Genomic DNA, 17,529 nt, shown 5'->3' on the forward strand with positions numbered 1-17,529 from the left:
TCCACAGTATATGGCATGTTGCCTTCTGCTAAGAAGCAGTCAAAAATGAGTGGTGGGCAGGGGAAGGGGGGGAAAGAAAGCAAAGTAGCGTACGACTCTTTAGTAGATAGAAAGTAGTATGGTACATACTCATGTTAGACATGCATGCAAATCGAATAGGTGTTTGAGTGAAACATGCAATGCATTACTTTGCTAAATTATAGTCAAGGAAAATTCTGCAGTGCGCTAGTTGATTATACATACTAGAGTTCTTGCACAAGAACAACAAATGGACCAGGCTGGCGGGAGTTGATAAGCATGGAAAGGTATCTTTGCGTGTGCAAGCATTCTGCCTCATATATATTCTCATTTTTGTGAAAAACTGTTGATAGTTTCCGCTTGGCTGTCCCATGTGTGTGTATACTCTCTCCAGTCAGATACATTCACTGTTCTTGTGAAAAACTCTAGTAAATTGTAGTACATAGTAACAAAGCTGTGATGTCATAAAAAAGTTTAAAGTGCTCTCTTTGTGATGTAACATAGTAAAAATATTACTTGGGTAACAGCAAAAAATGATCACCAGCCATTACAAATTCTTAATTTATGTGACAGGTACACTTGTGCCATGTAACTTCCACTGTGACAGACAGGAAATGTTTACTTAAATATGTTTAACGTGTTGACAAGCTGGCACGGTGTCTTTGGGTCTTTTTGCAGTGTAATAATCAGTGGTGTGCTTTCTTAGCTTAGATGTAATGCTGAGTTTGGATACTTGATGAGCTCACAGTCATTTTCAACCTCTATTTTACTGAAACACTGTAAGCATAACTGTGCTTTTCTGGCAAATTACTGTCAGTCAGGGGTAAACAGATGGGAGCACCATTTGTTTGTTCTGTGTGTCCAGGCACCTGGACAACCACCAGCTCTGGGTACCCAACACCTTCTCTGTGTACACATTCAAGATCATCATGTACTCCATACAGGCAAGTGTTCCAAGTGTGCTTGCCTAGGCATTTGGATTGCCTCTCTTCCTCTTTTCTTTTTCTGTTTGTGGGGAAAAGTCAGGTGAGTTACACTGTACTCAGGGAAAGTTGGTTGGCAAGTATTCCACATCTTTGTGGTATTTTTCTACGCATTTGTTCTAGACCTTAAAAAATGTTTAATTTTTAGAATTCAGAATCTGAACAGGACATGGTCAATATAGATACAGGTCTTGTGAGATAAGATGGACAGAGATCTGCCAGGACTCTGAGCTGAATATTTCTTTGTAAAGTTGGCACACTCTGTACCAACTTCTAAATAGTGTATTTTTACACAAATAACCCACAGCTTTAACTATAATTGTCTGGAAACAAGAAAATCACCTATAATCTGTGCAAACAACTGCTACAACACAGCATTCAAGTCTTCAAAATTGGCCCTGCAAAATTGTTGGCACAAACCATGTCTCCAGAAACAATGTTATTGTGTACATTCTGTCATCACCAGTTTCTTTGTGGCTCTTCTGCATGATACAGCTTCATGGCAACTTGCGTTCGCATTTGGCTTCATGGCAATGGACTCTGCACTGGTGTATCCATAGGCATTCTGCAATTTATTTTGCAATGTTTATTGCCCGCAGCTCACGATTACTAAGAAGAGCCTGCAAAACCAGCCTGAAGTAAAGGCACATAAACACAGTGTCATTTTCGCATGCCTCTATTTTTTACCCTGTCTTCGTTTGTGTGTCAAATGTCCCTTGTGTATGCTGTTCTTAGCTGATCATTAATCAGAAAAGCCAAGCTTCAACATCAACGTGCTTAATTGCCACAAATTTTTGTGAAATCGAAGTTTAGGCTGAAAGTGTGAAGTTAAGAGTTCATAACAATATTAAAGATCCCGCACATATGTGGCAATCAGTGTTGAGCAAAGCTTTATTTGATGTTTACACAATTGTTAAAGCAAATGCTGTGCAAACATAATGCTAATGGCATAAATATTTGTGCAAAATGGCACACGTGCAATACAGTATTTATTTAAATTTCACATTAATGACACAAATGCAGTCCAATGCTGACTTCTTCTAGACTTCTCTGTTGCTTCTTTTTTTTTTACTTCTTGTCTCTGTACCACAGTGCAAAAAGTCAAAAGTCACAACAGCATTGTGATGCCACCTATGGGGTCCTAGGGAAAAGACGGCGAATGCGGGAGATGGAAATTCAAGGCGATGGAGCGAAAGGTGAACAAGGTGAATGCAGGAGCCAACGGGGGTCCTAGTATCACATAGAGGCAAGGCTAGTGAGTAGTGGGCCTGTGTCTACTTGGCAAGACAGCAGACAGCACTGTCGAGGAAAGCTTTGCTTTTGGAAGGACACTAAATTAGAGAAGCATTAAATTGTGCAGTTTAGGGTGATTTTCTGTCTTCTTTTTTAAAATTCTGCTTTTATTGATTTGGTATCAGAGGTTGCTTATTAGAAGAGAAGATGAAGGTCCAAAAAAATTGTTTTTTTAATTTTTATGCCGAATCCATAGTGCAGGTCGTCAGTGTGATGTCACGGATTTTTTTTTTGTATTTTGGTCATTGTGGCTCAGTGAAAGTTTTAAAACTTGCCAAGTTCAGTCCTTGAGTCCTTTAGAATACAATGTACCCCATCTTTACCAATAAAAAATTGGCTTGGCCTGACGAGATCCTGTCAAAAGCCATAAACTCACTATGAGCTGGTGCAGGACTCTGCAGGTGCCATCCGTCTTTTGTTATTATGTGTTTTTTTTTGTGGCTTACTACAAAGCCTCCTCTTCTCGCAGTAAGAGTGCTGTATTATAGAAGGGTTATTTATTATTGCAGCACAAATTATTTTTTTCCTTAGTGCCTCTTAAAAGTTGTTCTCAGTGCTTGTGTTGTTTTGTGCTGTGTGCACACAGGCACAGTACTCGTACGCGGTGATCCAAATCCTGATGAACCACCTGGATGAGATGTATCGAATTGAAACTGGTGCCAGCACTGCTGACGAGACTGACCAGGACCAGGGCAAAGCCATCTCCAAGGGCCCCAAGGTCCGCACGGGCATCGTCAAGGTGCTCTTCCACATTGTCACCATTGCAGCCGGAGAAAGTGTCGGGCCCTCTGTTCTCGAAGTGTTCCACTCACTGCTGAATCACCTGCGGCATTCAATCACCATCCGCAGGTGAGCACACCCGCAGACTGTATGATTGGACATGTCTTGCTTGATAAAGAAAAATGTGAGTTGCACTCACAGGTGTTTATGTAGCAAGGGTAAAAAACTAGAACAAGTTTAGGATTGTAGGAAGGTGACACTATAACTGGTTTGCTCAAGGCAAGGTTTTATCAATTTTGACAATGCCTCGCTGTCTTTTCTTTATTGTACCTCGATATTATACTTATTGCTTCATTGCAATAAGCGTCGGCAGTTTCCAGTGCACCTTCATATGTGGTTTTTGTCGCATGCTGTTTGTCAGGGCTGCTTTCAATTCAAGGTGATAAATTGAAAATCCACCAGCTCACATCAATATGTGTTAAAGATGAGTATCATTCGAGCACGAAGCTTTCGTTGAATATGAGGTAGTAGCTTTCATAATATCTGTATTAGTTTTCCTCTGCAGCATTCTCCTACAGGCATCTGCATTGGAATTTTTTCTTTCTTGTGCGTGCAGCTCAGACGGGAGTGACATTGAGGATGAGCGCGAGTTCCAGGAAGCGGTGATTGCTACATTGGGCGAGTTTGCCAACAACTTGCCCGACTACCAGAAGATCGAGATCATGATGTTCATACTGGGCAAGGTGCCCGCACCTCAGGGTCCCGATGACGTCCTCGATGGCCATGATGGCCACGCAGCACCCAACCTCAAGGACAATTCAGAAGTCTTGCTACAGCACATCATGCTCAAGTCACTCCTCACGGTACGCATGAGCCTACCTCCTGGCACATTGTGGGGGTCTGGTATCTAGTATTGACGACCGTGGGTTCGAGCTTTTCAAGCCACAGAGTTGCCTCATGCAAGCCGTTGCCTCGCATACTATAGCACGCCACTGAGTGCTTGCTTGGGCCGCAAAAAGGGCTACTGAGCACTACTGAGCAAGAGAACACAGTATTGCCTTGAGTTAGTGGAAACGGCTTATTGTCTTCGGCAGCGCCTAATACTACACCCAGTCTTGGGCCGGAGTGGGAATCAAAAGGCTCCTGTTCCAAGGGCGAAAAATACTGTGGGGTTCTCACCCGTGCTCTTGGGACAAAGGAACGCAACGTAGTAGTGCAAACAATCACAAGGGCATTTATAGCTTCTTTCATAGACTAATGCCTGCTAGCCGAGTTGCTATCCATAAGGCATGCCAATGGGCGCGCAACAGATCAAGGAAGTCCGACTCTCCGCGACCGGATAGCGAGCGAATATGTTCGCCCCGTGCTGTTCACCAACACGTGGTCGTTCGCCTATACGGTTACGTGAACGGTGGCTCGTACGAACGATTGTATTTGTCCATTTCGGTATAGGCCTCTCGAGACAGTCGGACAGTCCCGCAGAAGCATGGATTGGTGCACATGCAGAAAGCCCGCGTCACTTGCCGACCCGGAACCAAAGAGGAAAAGCCTTCTCCTTATTGCGCCCAAGTAACCCTGCCGTTAGGTGGCGTTAGCAGAGCAACACTCGTGCCATCTCTCGTACTACCCTGCAAGCATGGCGACGGCCGCTACAAAGCCTCATGGTGAAGCCGGATTACAGAAGATGGGAGCTATGCGGCAAAACAACGTATCCAGGAACGCGTGAGAGTCGCGCATCCCACAATACAGACAGGGGCACAGCTACCATGTTATAGCGAGATGATAGCTCCCCGTGACATGCTGCTAGGAAAAGTCTTCGCGGCTTTGCTGATTGCTCTTGCAATAACCAACAGGCCTACTCGCAAGTGCTCGGGCAATCTCTTTTGGCTTGGGCTTCTGATAAGTGCAGCTTAGCGCAGTACGACCATGCGCGAGCTCTAAGCACTGCTCTTCGGCTCAGCGTTCGGAAAGGATCAATACAAGGTATGTGCTCACCGTATGTGCAAAAGCACCATAGGCGAGCTCAAGTGCAAGACAGAAAGGGGTCGGTAGATGAGAGGAAAACGTGTACGTAACCGGTGCTGTCCCAGAGAGGTCTCCCTTGTGCTTGCTCCTTTCCTGAAGCCTGCTTTCCTTTCCTGAAGTATCCTTTCATGAAACCAGCCTGTTCCTGTGGTTGACTAAAGTCTAGTGTTGCCCTTATTGGAGATTATTTTGTTAAATATTTTATATTATACTGGGAGTAAGCTAATGGACCTATAATTTCTCAGTTCTTTAAAGTCTGCCTTTTTCTGAATTAGTATAATGTTTGCATTCTTCCAGTTTTCTGGGACCTTTGCAGTCGATAGACACTTTCTATAGAGAGCTGCCAGCTTTTCTAGCATTATGTCTTGTCCATCTTTGATTAAATTGACTATTATTCCATCTTCTCCTGCTGCTTTTCCCCATTTCATGTCTTGCGAGGCCCTTCTGACCTCATCTCCAGTTATAGGAGGAGTTTCTGTATCCTGTTCATTATTGTTTCGAATAGAGTACTCCTGAGTCTTCTGGGTACTGTACAGGTCAGTGTAGAACTCTTCTCCTGCTTTTATTATAGCTTCAAGATTGCTGACGATATTACCCGGCTTATCCTTCAGTGCGTACATTTTGGTTTGTCCTGTGCCAAGTTTCCTTCTCACTTATTTCAGGCTGCATCCACTTTTTATGGCTCCTTCAGTCTTTCTCACATTATAATTTTGAATATCTGTTATTTTCGCCTTGTTGATCAGTTTTTACAGTTCCGTGGATTCTATCTTATCTCTTGAGTTGGAAACTTTTATTCTTTGTTATTTCTTTATTATGTCCTTTATTACTTGGGAGAGCTTGCCTACTGGTCGCCTTGGCACCTTGCCTCTCACTTCAGTTGCTGCCTCTGAAGCCAGCCTAGTTACGGTTTCATTCATTACCTCTATGTCATCTTCATTTAGCCTGAATTTGTCTGCTTTTACCCTTACTGCCTCAAGTTGACCTGTTTCTTCTTAACCAATTTTACTCTTTTTCTGTTCAAATTAAGGTGAATCCTAGCCCTCTGTTGTTATGCGAAGCGCCAACTGATAAGACAAGACTATGCATTGACGGGGAACCACGGAACTGAACTTTATTCTGATGGCAATCGCTTATATACACTTGATATAATTGACAGCGCCCCCTCTACACAGCACCCTCACTAACCTATGATCACTGCACTTTACCCTTCCTATCACTTCTATATCCTGCACTATGCTGGGATTGGCAGAAAGTATGAAATTAATTTCATTTCTTGTTTCACCATTAGGGCTTTTCCAGGTACATTTTCTGTTGCTACGTTTCCTGAAAAAGGTGTTTATTATTCTCAGCTTATTCCTTTCTGCGAATTCTACCAGCATCTCTCCTCTAGCGTTTCTAGAATCGACGTCATAGTTGCAAATTGCCTGTTCACCCGCCTGCTTTTTTCCCACTTTTGCATTAAAGTCACCCATTACTACTGTATAGCAAGTTTGCACTTTTCTCTTTGCTAACTGAATATCTTCATAAAACATCTACTCCCTCATAGTTGTGACTGAATGTTGGAGCGTAGGCTTGTACTATCTTTAATCCATACCTCTTATTCTGTTTGATTACAACTACTGCTATCCTTTCATTAATGCTGTAGAATCCATCAATGTTGCCCGCTATGTCCTTATGGATTAGGAATCCTACCTTGTATTGCTTCTTATCTGCGAGACCTCTATAGCAGAGGACATGGCCATTATTCAGCAATGTATAAGCCTCACCAGTTCTAATCTCACTAAGGCTGATGATATCCCAAACAATGTCTGATAGTTCCTCAAAGAGTCCTGCTAAGCTAATCTCACTCGATAAAGTTTGGCAATTAAAGGTTGACAGGGTCAGTCTCCATTGGCAGCCTGTCAGAACCCAGAGATTCTTAGCACCTTCTGCTGCATTACAGGTCTGACCGCTGCCTTGTTCAAGTGCTCCGCAGCTGCTGGGGACTGAGGGCCATGGGTTCCATGGTGTAGGAATCATTCGGGAGGTAGTGGCCGATTACTGCACTAGGGAGGCCAATTCCTGTTCTGGTGAAGGAGTGTCTTTGTTCAAGCTTAGTGGGCTTTCCTAATTTTGTTGTACCTGGATTAGTATAGCCCCACTCACTCTCAGCATCTTTCACTGGTGTCAGGCGTCACTCCAAGCCTGCAGGTGTAGTGTGCTGGAGAATGTCAAATTCAAATACACCATCATCAAAACAAAAAAAGAAGAAATAAAGAAAACTGGGGGCGGGGCGGGGGGATCGAACTTCCAACTACCGCAACTGAGCATTCGACATAGCTCAGTAAGATAATCCCGCAGGCGGCTAGGCTACCTTGTCGCCGAAAAGTACGGCCCAGAAGGCCCTACATGCCTAACAGATCCGCTGATTTGTCCACCCTTTGCAGATTTTGCTTCGTCACTGAAAGCCGTCTGAATCTTCCAAATTGTTTCCACTGGGCTGTCGCCCAGTTTCTGGCAAAATTTGATGCAGTTGCGCTGCTCCAGTCGCTCTGCCATTTTCCTTGCAATAAAAACAAACCGACGAGAGCACTGCGAACTACCTCACTCAAACACTGCATCCCAGCAACTGATACTATCGGCACGCGGGAAGAAATTCGCGCATGCGCCGAAGGTTCAAGGTCGGCTGATGCAAGCGCGCTTGTTTCATATCCATAAAGTGTTCGCAAAAAAAAGGGGTCGGATACTTTTCTAACAGACCTCGTACTAGAGCTAATGAGAAGGAGGAAATGGGGTGAGGGGGGGGGGTAACTGACCCTGTAGCTTTTCTGGAAACGCTGCGGGCCTAAACGCCAGGGAGTTGGGAATTGTGTGCCTCATTTAACCTACAGTGATGCCTTCTTCAATCAGTCAGACATGGTTTGAACATTCGCGCTTGTAAGCAATTGACGGCTCTGCTGCTGCCGCAGTCGCAATTCAATTCTCGGAAATACAAACGAAAATAAGCAAGAAAGAATAACTGCAGATGTACACTTAAGGAATGGACACATATACGATTGTTCTGACATGCTGAAAATATGTGTTCTGTAAATATGTAAGTACATTATAAACGAAAATGTACTAATTGTCTTTTATTAAAGATCTTTAAGAGGTATGATGTCATTGCATAATTGAAGCGAGCCAGTGCACAAAGCATGTTCATTTGTTAGAAATCCTGTGACCATCACCAGTTTCATGAAATATGCAGTCATAATGTGCAGTGAAATGTGTTGCTGTACCAGCTAACATTTTTCCGCAGTTTGGCAAAATTCAGCGTGGAAATCGAGACAGTTATGCAGCATTAGTGTAAACCTGGACGCAACTGGTTTCTCTTTTTAAAAAAGTCATTTGGATTTCTCTAATTTTAGAGATTGATCTGGTGCCAGAACACACTGTATGTGCGCCCCCCAGCTCCAAACTGGACACTCTGAGCGTGTTCTAATACCCTCTGGCTATTGTCGTGTTTTGACGCATGCTGTTTTATGTGATGCATGCAGGTGGGCCAAAAGTATCGGCCAGTGCAGCTGAGCCAGGCATTTCCAACAGCATTCCTGCAGTCCCTGTTGCGCATGTCACTGGCCAGAGATCCTTCCGTGCGCCTCTTAGTGCAGAACATCCTTCACACGCTGCTGGACCGGCACCAGAACCTGCCGCAGCTGAGCATCATGCCAAACTGCCAAGTAAAGTTAAAACCTGACCTACACTTGATTAAAAATAATTCTTGTTTTTCTAAGTTGTTGCACAAGGGATCAGTCTATCGGCGAATTTCACTGGTGGACATAGTGTTCTTTTCTTCCGTGTCAAAAATTTTGTTTTACACTGGTCATTCAAAGAACAGGCTTGCATTTTACTATCGGTGCACTCAAACGTGCCGCGCATATGAGCGCACAGGACATTGAGCCTGGTGTGCTGCCTGGTCTGCTTACCACTGTCATGAACCCCACTGCAAGGGTAGCACGTCACTGGTGCAAATTACATAGGCAGTGCCTGCATTGTTACACCGTCACTAATTTAGCGCAGCATGCCAGGAAAAATGTGCTGCTCATTCATACGTGGCATGTTTGAGAGCACTGCAACCATGGTGCACTAGTGGGCATGTCAAGTGCTTCTTTCCTTCTTTTTTCTTTTTTTTCTTTTTTCTCTTTTTTCCCACAGGCTTTCTTTAGGGCTCAGACAAAATGATCACGTAACAAGTAGAAATATAGAAGCTGTTTAATTGGATGTTTCCTAGAACTCTTCCCAACTTCCTCGTTGTAAGTTATGCCCTGTGGGGGATGGCGGGTTCTCACACCCATACTCTTGGGACAAAGGAACGACAACACAGTAGTGCAAACAATCACAAGGGCATTTATTGCACCTTTCATAGATCAATGCCTGCTAGCCGAGTTGCTATCCACAAAACATGCCGATGGGCGCGCGACAAATCTAGAAGTCCGACTCACCGCGACCGGAAAACGAGCGAATATGTTCACCCCATGCTGGATCCCAACGCCTGGTCATTCGCGTGTACAGTTACGCCAACGGTGGCGTGTTCGAAGGCAGGCCACGCGAGGTGGTCTCGCAGAAGCATGGGTCGGCGTGCGCGCGCGGGACGTCCTCGCTGTTAGCCGATCCGCCGGGAAAGAGCCAGCCCGTCCTCCCCTGCGCCCCCAAGTAACCCTGCCGTGAGGCGGCGTTAGCAACGCAACACTCGCGCCATCTCTAGCACTGCGCCCCAACCACATAGACCGCCGCGGGCATCACGCAGGCCACGCGGCGAAGCCGGATTACAGGAGGCGCGCCATGCGGGAAAAACATATCAGGGGACGCGCGAGAGTCGCGCATCCCCACAGCCCTAAAGTTAATAGTACTTTCAAAGTTGGTTAATTATTTTTGACTAATTATGCAATTAAGAAGAATACAAAAATAGTGTGAGTTGTACCATACAACAGCCAACAACATGCATTTGGTCACTTACTTCTAGAGTGCTTTGGCATATTTTGAAACCTTGGTAAAAGTTAGCTAGAACACCGTGCATACAACTTCACCATAAACATAACATGGAAACTGACTTTTTGAGGTGCAGTGAAATCCTGATAATACAAAATCTCTTAAGTCAAATTGATGGATAACTTGAACTGCTCTGTTGGTCCCAGAAAGTCCTATGTATTTAAATAGAGAAAAACTCCTGCGAACTCGAAGTCCAAAAACCATCCAACGGTTATTTCGACCAAAATGTCTCACTCCTATGCACCACTTTTCAGACAAACCCGTTCCAAAGGCGAATGTTGAAAGTTTCACTAGCTACCATAATGTCGCATTCTGTAAAAATGGCATTGGAAGCCAAGACTGAACTTAAGCAAGCAGAGCAATGCACACACTCCTTTCCCGATCCGGCTTAAAAGGAGCAGGTAGGAACACCCAGCCTGCATTTAATCACGTTCCCCCATCCCTCCTAGCGCTTACTTGATCACATTACCATGCGCGTGATCATGATCACGTCATCTCGAACACTAGGCATGCGAGAGTATGGTGTGCGTCAAGCCACTATCCTTCTCAGCTCACCTTCGCACATTTTCCCTTGCACTCACAGCAAAAGGTGTGCAAGGCACAATCTCATCGCACTTGTGCTTGTGGGGTCCTCACCCATACTCTTAGGACAAAGGAACGACAATACAGTAGTGCAAACAATAACAAGGGCATTTATTGCACCTTTCATAGACTAATGCCTGCTAGCCGAGTTGCTATTCACAACATATGCCGATGGGCGCGCGACAAATCGCAGAAGTCTGACTCACTGCGACTGGATAACGAGCGAATATGTTTGCCCGATGCTGGACACCAATGCCCCGTCGTTAGTGCGTACGGTCACGCGAGCGGTGGTGCGTTCGAACAATCGTGTTCGTCCATTCCGGGGTAGGTCTTGCGAGACGCTCTCGTAGAAGCATGGATCGGTGCATGCGCAGAACATCTGCGCTGCTTGCCGGTCCCTAGCTAAAGAGGAAGAGCCTTCTTCTTTTTTGCACCCTAAGTATAACCCCGCCGTTGGGTGGCGTTAGCAGAGCAACACTCGCACCATCTCTCATACTACCCTGCAAGCATACTGACTGCTGCAGTAAAGCCACGTGGCGAAGCCGCATTACAGGAGACGGGAGCTATGCGAGAAAACAACTTATCAGGGACGCGTGAGAGTTGCGCATCCCCACATGCTTTATACGGAACCTAGCCTTCTTCCAGCACAAGTCTCATACTGATAGAAGAAAGATAAGACTTTTTCAATGCAAGCACAGTGACTGTTTTCATTTTGTGTAGTGTAGTGTAGAATTGATTAGGCGCTATATTTAAAGGGGCCCTCCTTAGTTAAAACTTTGTTTTACTAGAATAGATTTCTGGTCCCCTTGAAGTTTAAATTAAAGAGATCCTACTGTATCATTACAATTCAGATGTGGTCACTTTTTGTAGCCACTCCACGAGGTTCGCAATAATGTAAAATCATCAACTTTGCACAGTGGTAATTAAGAAGAGGCAATTGTTTGCTGATCATTCTATCTGTTCATTTTTTCGCCTTGCGGTGTGATGTGTGATGTGATGTGACAAACAAGTCAGACTGTTTGCCAAACTTGCCCTCTTGATGCTATAGCATCAATTTATCCCATCTTTGTGAGGAATAGGCCACTTACAATATGTTATGTACAGTCTATGATTTGCTCACCTTCAAAATTGAGATGCTGTGCAGCTGAATGGCTGTGCATGGAGAAAAACTGCTGCCAGACCTTGTTAGGCCTGGCTACTTGGTGTGTTTACATTTTAGGCAAGCAGATGGAACAGTAGAAGAAGAAAGGTTGATGACATGGCCACAAAGACATATTCTCATATTACTTGTGCCATAATATTGCCATGTGTCATTGTTTTAATTCACTGGGTTATCACTGCTGTCAAGTTATCGCTTTGGCGTGATGTATGCCTACTGTGTCAAAAATTTCAGGGACATTGTCTTCAATTGCATGGCAAAAGAGACGTGTAATCAGATTGAGTGTGCATCATGAACAGAGTTGTAGATTCTTTAATGTACATAAGCATCAATGACTGCTATGAAATGTATGGTGAGAAGTGTACATAGCAGATTGGCTTGACTCGCGGGGTCATATTTGATGACTGATGACTGTGCTCGCGGCTGTCATTATAATTTGAATATTACTTGTCTTTCTGGGCACAAGTTGACCGAATAAAGGGCTATATGCATTTGGGAGCATTTAGTTCTCCACAGTCACTACAACTTGGCAATGCAATGTTTCATTCTCTGTATTGGTGAAGGTTGCCAAGGAGGCAACCACGGATATGCTTACTTTGCAAGTCGTAACTCTTGCAGTGCTGGAAAAACAGTGGCATCTGCAGCCAGCCCGAGGTGAAACTTGAAAATTTCTAACTTCATGCAGTGGAAGGAGTCTTGATCTTTATTCCTGCTAGTAACAGCGCAAAATGTAGACAAGGGACCAGACAAGAAGACACCACAAGCGCTGACTTTCAACAACGTTTATTCTGAAAGAAACACGGCTTCTTATAAATAAAAGAAAAACGACGGACCGTGGCCCTGCCATACGTGCACAACGTATCTCACCGCCTGAAAAAGATTGGGCGCAAAGCTGGTGTTAATGTAGTGCTTACTGCCCCGAAAAAACTAAAAAGCCTCTGCCGACGCGTCAATGCTGAAGAGCCGACAAACCAGGAAGGGTGCACGACTAATCACCAGAATCGTTTTGTGGAGTGCACGGAAGCCGTTGTGTATTCAATACCTCTGAAATGTGGAAAAAGGTATGTAGGGCAAACTTCTAGATGCACAAATGAGAGACTGAAGGAACACAAACTTAGCGTCGAGCAGGCTAACAGGAATCTAGGCATACATATCAGGGATTGCCCCTCAAAAGATTGCGCCGCAGAATTTAGACGCTGTAAAGTGCTGAAGAAGCACAATGACCAGCTGGTCCGGGAGATAATTGAGGCGGCGAGATTACCAGACTTCGTGACCAATGCGTTAGCACGCCGTCCTTGTTACTGACAAAAAAAGAACTTGAGCTTTTGCACGTGCAACCGCTATCTTGAGTGTATAAAAGAAGAAAAAAAGTGCTTGTTTCACATGATGTGCGATCACGTGACTGCGACACGTGAGGGCAATGTTTATAAGAAGCCGTGTTTCTTTCAGAATAAACGTTGTTGAAAGTCAGCGCTTGTGGTGTCTTCTTGTCTCGTCCCTTGTCTACATTTTGCGCTGTTACTAGCAGGATGGAAAACCAACAAGCCCAAGCTGCTATTCTAGCGAAATACATTGATCTTTATTGTATGTGGCTGTGGCTTGCTGCGCAAGTTGGCACAAGCTTCTTTGAATTGTTAGCCAGTTCCACTGCACATCAAACTACACTTACTGCAACTGTGCAGGACCCAGTCGGTGAGCTGCACGTAGAGAAGTGCTCGCGGCAGGACACAGTGTTCATGAAGAAGAATGGCCCGGACTTGCTGAGCCACATCTACGAGAATGCTCAGCTGCCCAACAACCTGCCTGGAAACTTCCAGGCCCTCTACACAACATTGGCTCTGCTATGCGTTGAGCTTGGCAGTGAAGATGTGCTCATCGAGCTGCTGCGGCTGATGTTTGCCATACAGGTGATTGTACCAGTGAGCTCACCAGTGAAGCTCACTGATAATTCAGGCAGGTTACCATGGTTTGATTTCTGCAGTAGAAGTTACAGTTAATATACAGCTTTGTATAGGCTGCATAAATCCTTAATAAATTTGATTGTACACTAGTAACACGTACAAGCAGTGCACTTATGTTAGCTGTGAAGCCATAAATTTTTCTTGCTGAATTATTTATATTATTTATTTAGGCAGAAACATTACGGAGAATAGTGGAAAAAAATTACAATAAAGGGCAGGCACAGTATTTGTAATCATGGTTTGCTTTGAAGGCAGTGACATTGGTGACTGAAGCAACAGAGGCACACAAATGGTTCCATTCAGTGCTAGTTTTTAGACCAAAATGATCAGCGTATAAGTTCGTATAGCTGCAAGGCTCTGATTCGCCATACTGATTATTCATTTTCCACACTAGACAGGTTTCAGTGAAACCCTTATAAGTGTAATGACTTTCCTACTTGAATTTAATTTGTTCTGTGATTAGGTTTATTACCAGATTGCAGGCATTGCTTACACTGAAGTCACCTGAAAGCTGTGGAGCAATGTCAGTAGGTTCACAAACATGGGCAAAATGGGACCTGTGCGAGTGCCTAACTAGTGCTATGTGCAGGACCTGCCCAGCAGCGGGTTGGTGAGCATGAGCGGCACCCACATGGCATCCTTGTACGCCCTGGTGGCTGCCTTCATGTTCCTCGCTGGACAGCTCACCTCCATTCCTTCTCTCTGCAGTCACGTCACTGAGGTGAGACAGTGAACTGCTCTTCACGCCACACAATTGGTTCATAAGTGCAGACTGATGGGCTAGTTGGTTCTGTTGCATCATGTAATGTGTGATGCAAGCAGGGCATCCAAGACAACAGAGAAGACACAGAATAGAGCCTTCGCCTTTGTTATTGCCTTGTTTACCCCATTTGCAATGCAATGCACATTGATAAAAACATTGTAAAATAATGCAGTTGCCTATTTTCATTACACATGTGCCTCCTGCAGCTGTTCGGGCCTTACAAGACTGATTTAACGTACGTACAGAGAGTGTACTAAAAAATCAGATTCCTCATTGCTTCATTTGCTACTACAAAGCTATTTGAAGTATATCTTTATAAACATTGATTTCTTTCAGTTATTTGAAATGGTTCATCTTGCAAATGAGTCAAAATAAAAAAAAAATCTTTGTGCTCCTACATTGGCCAAAAAGTGCAACATTGATGCTGTTTCAGTTTGAATTGTCGGCTACTGAGCCCCTCCCTTTTACCAACCAAGAGACCATGCAGTACCTTATGGGGCCCTAGGGTCTCACAGGAGTACCGAACATCGTGGGTTCGAGCTCGGCAAGCCACAGGGCTGCATCAGCCGCCTCCTCTAGCACACGAGCTCAGGCCGCAAAGGGGCTACCGAGCGCTATGCACGCAAGAGAACAGAGTAAAGCCCCGAGATGGCGGAAACCGTTTATTGTCTCCGGTGGCACCCAACACTGCACAAATGCCTGGTCGTCTCAGGGGTTCATTGAAATCAAGAGGGCTTCCGCAGCAAGGGCGAAAATACAGACAGGGGCACCTATAGAAGTTGGCGCAAGAGCTAAGGCTCCCACTGGGACTTGCCGCTAGGAAAAGTTCCGGCGGCTATGCTATTTGCTCTTGCGATGACCAGTGGGCCAAATCGTGAGAGCTAGGACAATCTCCTTTGGCTTGGGCCTCCTATAAGTGGCACAACCTCGCGTGAGCACTAGGAACCGCTCTTCGGCTTAGCACCTGAAAAAGATCAACACAAAGTATGCGCTCACCGCAGGGGCAAAGGCACCACGTGCGAGTTCAAGTTCTAGACAAAAAGGTGTCAGCGGATGAGAGGAAAGCATGTGCATACCCGGTGCTGTCCCGGAAGTAGAAAAGGCGCGCTCCTGGTGAGCACCTGACAGCGGACCATGCCGCGACGTCCGCGCTCTGCACCCACCAAAAACCATCGCGAGTGAAGCACCACCGCTGAAATTGGTTGCGAATGGAACGGCCATAAGTGCAGGAACGGCAGAGCAGGTGAATTTTCATGCAATCGTGCTGGTGCATTCCTCAGTCCCGACAACATTTGAGTAATCATATCTAAAGAGTGTGGCTTTTCATTGTTTTCTTGCCATTTTTTCAATTTTTGTGGATGGTTCATGTACCCCTTGTGGCCGCAGGTGATCAAGGTACGAAGAGAACGTGCACCACAGTTGTTGCCCCAGGGCCCGCCCCTCACGGGGTCACTGGGCCAGGTACCAGAGCAGGCACTTTTCGACCGTACTATAGTGGCCGAAGCTCTTCGTAGCACAGGACATGACCCTTCGAAGCTGTTCACCCCGTATGCCCCACGCCACTCCAGTGTTCCAGGAGGTGAGTTGCTCATACATTTGGGACATCATCACCCACTGTGTTCCCGATGCACGCCATATTTATTCCTGTTCTCTGCATTGTTAGCATTTGTCACTTAGAATCCAATGTTCACAGCAGATTTCTGATATTATAATAGCTTCCTGACATGATATTGAAGAAAGTCAGACTTGTGCAATGTTGCCGCATCATGGCCAAAACTCTAGCAAAGCAATGTTTTGTAATGCAAAGAGGCTGTGGTTCTAAGTGTACTGTTTGTCATGGTCTCAAAGCATTTTCCTGTCCCAAATGCATTTTCAATTTCTGTGCAAATTTTTTATGGCCTTCTTGCAACTTTCTTACCTTCTATTCTCACCCTACGAAGCCACAGCTGTTGTGCCAGGAGCCTTGAATGTTCACTCACTTACACCTGAAAGTAGTACTAACATGACATTTTCTACTTTTCATTCTTAGTGTTAAATGAAGGCAGTCAACCTCAAAACCCTAAAAAAGGTACCTGCATGCCTCAGAGCACCCTAAATAATTTACTATAATAACTTATCTATGAGCCAGTTTTGAGTTCGTTTCGCAAGAGGTGTTTGTGTCATGATGCAGAAGGTAGTCATGTGGGAGCAGAACATATAATATTTTGGCACTCGCTCCGAGTCGCTCACTCACCTGCTATGTGCTGCTACACCAAATTGCGCAATGAGGAGCAAAAAAGAGCAGATGTTCGAGAGAGCTAGAGCGAGTGACAAATTTTCTGTTCCCGCTGACCACTTTCTACCACTACAGGACGTAAGTTATTTAAAGCTATAAATTTTGTAATGATACCGAAAACATCTAAGAACAATTAAAACACAAGATATACAACATTCCAAGCAAGTCGTTACACCATCATCACTTAGTGACTGCTTGCTAAAAATGGTGTTTTGGGCAAGGACCTGGCGACCTTGTCCAAGAAATATTACCAACATAGATGTTTACCTCCTAATATTTGTTTATTTGCACATACTGCACCTGCATTGGAGTATTGCAGGAGTGTAGAAAACATTACGTGTCAGTTGCAGTCAATCAATTGCAATGAACAAACATGACTATAGTCGGGTACAACTTTAGAAAAAAGGGGACGGTCGGCCCAGATGACCGAAGCACAACAGCCAGTTGCCTTCGCGACTAAAATAGTCCCGCTCAAAAAAAAAAACCATGCTTCTCAAACGCATAATTCTTGGTATAAATAAAGACTTTCGTATTTTGATGACTAGTTTGGTAGAGCTCTCGTGATTGGAATGCTACAGCACATGCCGGATGCCGCAGCACATGCTACAGCACATGCCGAACAACACAGTAGTGCAAACTATCACAAGGGGCATTTATTGCACCTTTCATAGATCAGTGCCTGCTAGCCGAGTTGCTATCCACAAAACATGCCGATGGGCGCGCGACAAACCTAGAAGTCTGAC

General features: G+C 44.9%; 2 protein-coding genes across 19 annotated transcripts in view; one reads left to right on the forward strand and one right to left on the reverse strand.

The window, feature by feature from the left end:
• Positions 1-17,529, forward strand: part of stmA (Protein EFR3 homolog stmA) — a 55,765-nt gene that overhangs the window by 13,270 nt on the left and 24,966 nt on the right. Inside the window, exons 7-13 of the mRNA XM_075669830.1 lie at positions 884-962; positions 2,881-3,143; positions 3,631-3,877; positions 8,555-8,737; positions 13,470-13,694; positions 14,338-14,469; positions 15,898-16,090. Coding sequence (XP_075525945.1) covers positions 884-962; positions 2,881-3,143; positions 3,631-3,877; positions 8,555-8,737; positions 13,470-13,694; positions 14,338-14,469; positions 15,898-16,090 — 1,322 coding nt within the window. The remainder of the gene's footprint in view (positions 1-883; positions 963-2,880; positions 3,144-3,630; positions 3,878-8,554; positions 8,738-13,469; positions 13,695-14,337; positions 14,470-15,897; positions 16,091-17,529) is intronic.
• Positions 15,161-17,529, reverse strand: part of LOC142557748 (uncharacterized) — a 29,829-nt gene continuing 27,460 nt past the window's right edge. For 8 of the 18 annotated variants that reach the window (XR_012822829.1, XR_012822830.1, XR_012822831.1 and 5 more), the window contains 3 exons: positions 16,430-16,496; positions 15,588-15,703; positions 15,161-15,475 (listed from right to left, as the gene is read on the reverse strand). Coding sequence is in view for 9 of the 18 variants with exons in the window: in XM_075669820.1 (XP_075525935.1) it covers positions 15,422-15,475; positions 15,588-15,703 (170 nt within the window). In the remaining 9 variants the exon portion in view is untranslated. The remainder of the gene's footprint in view (positions 15,476-15,587; positions 15,704-16,429; positions 16,497-17,529) is intronic. The other 10 variants (XM_075669820.1, XM_075669823.1, XM_075669825.1 and 7 more) reach the window with 3 other exon arrangements.

This window comes from Dermacentor variabilis, chromosome 9 (genome assembly GCF_050947875.1).
Source record: "Dermacentor variabilis isolate Ectoservices chromosome 9, ASM5094787v1, whole genome shotgun sequence".
Classification (NCBI taxonomy): domain Eukaryota; kingdom Metazoa; phylum Arthropoda; class Arachnida; order Ixodida; family Ixodidae; genus Dermacentor; species Dermacentor variabilis.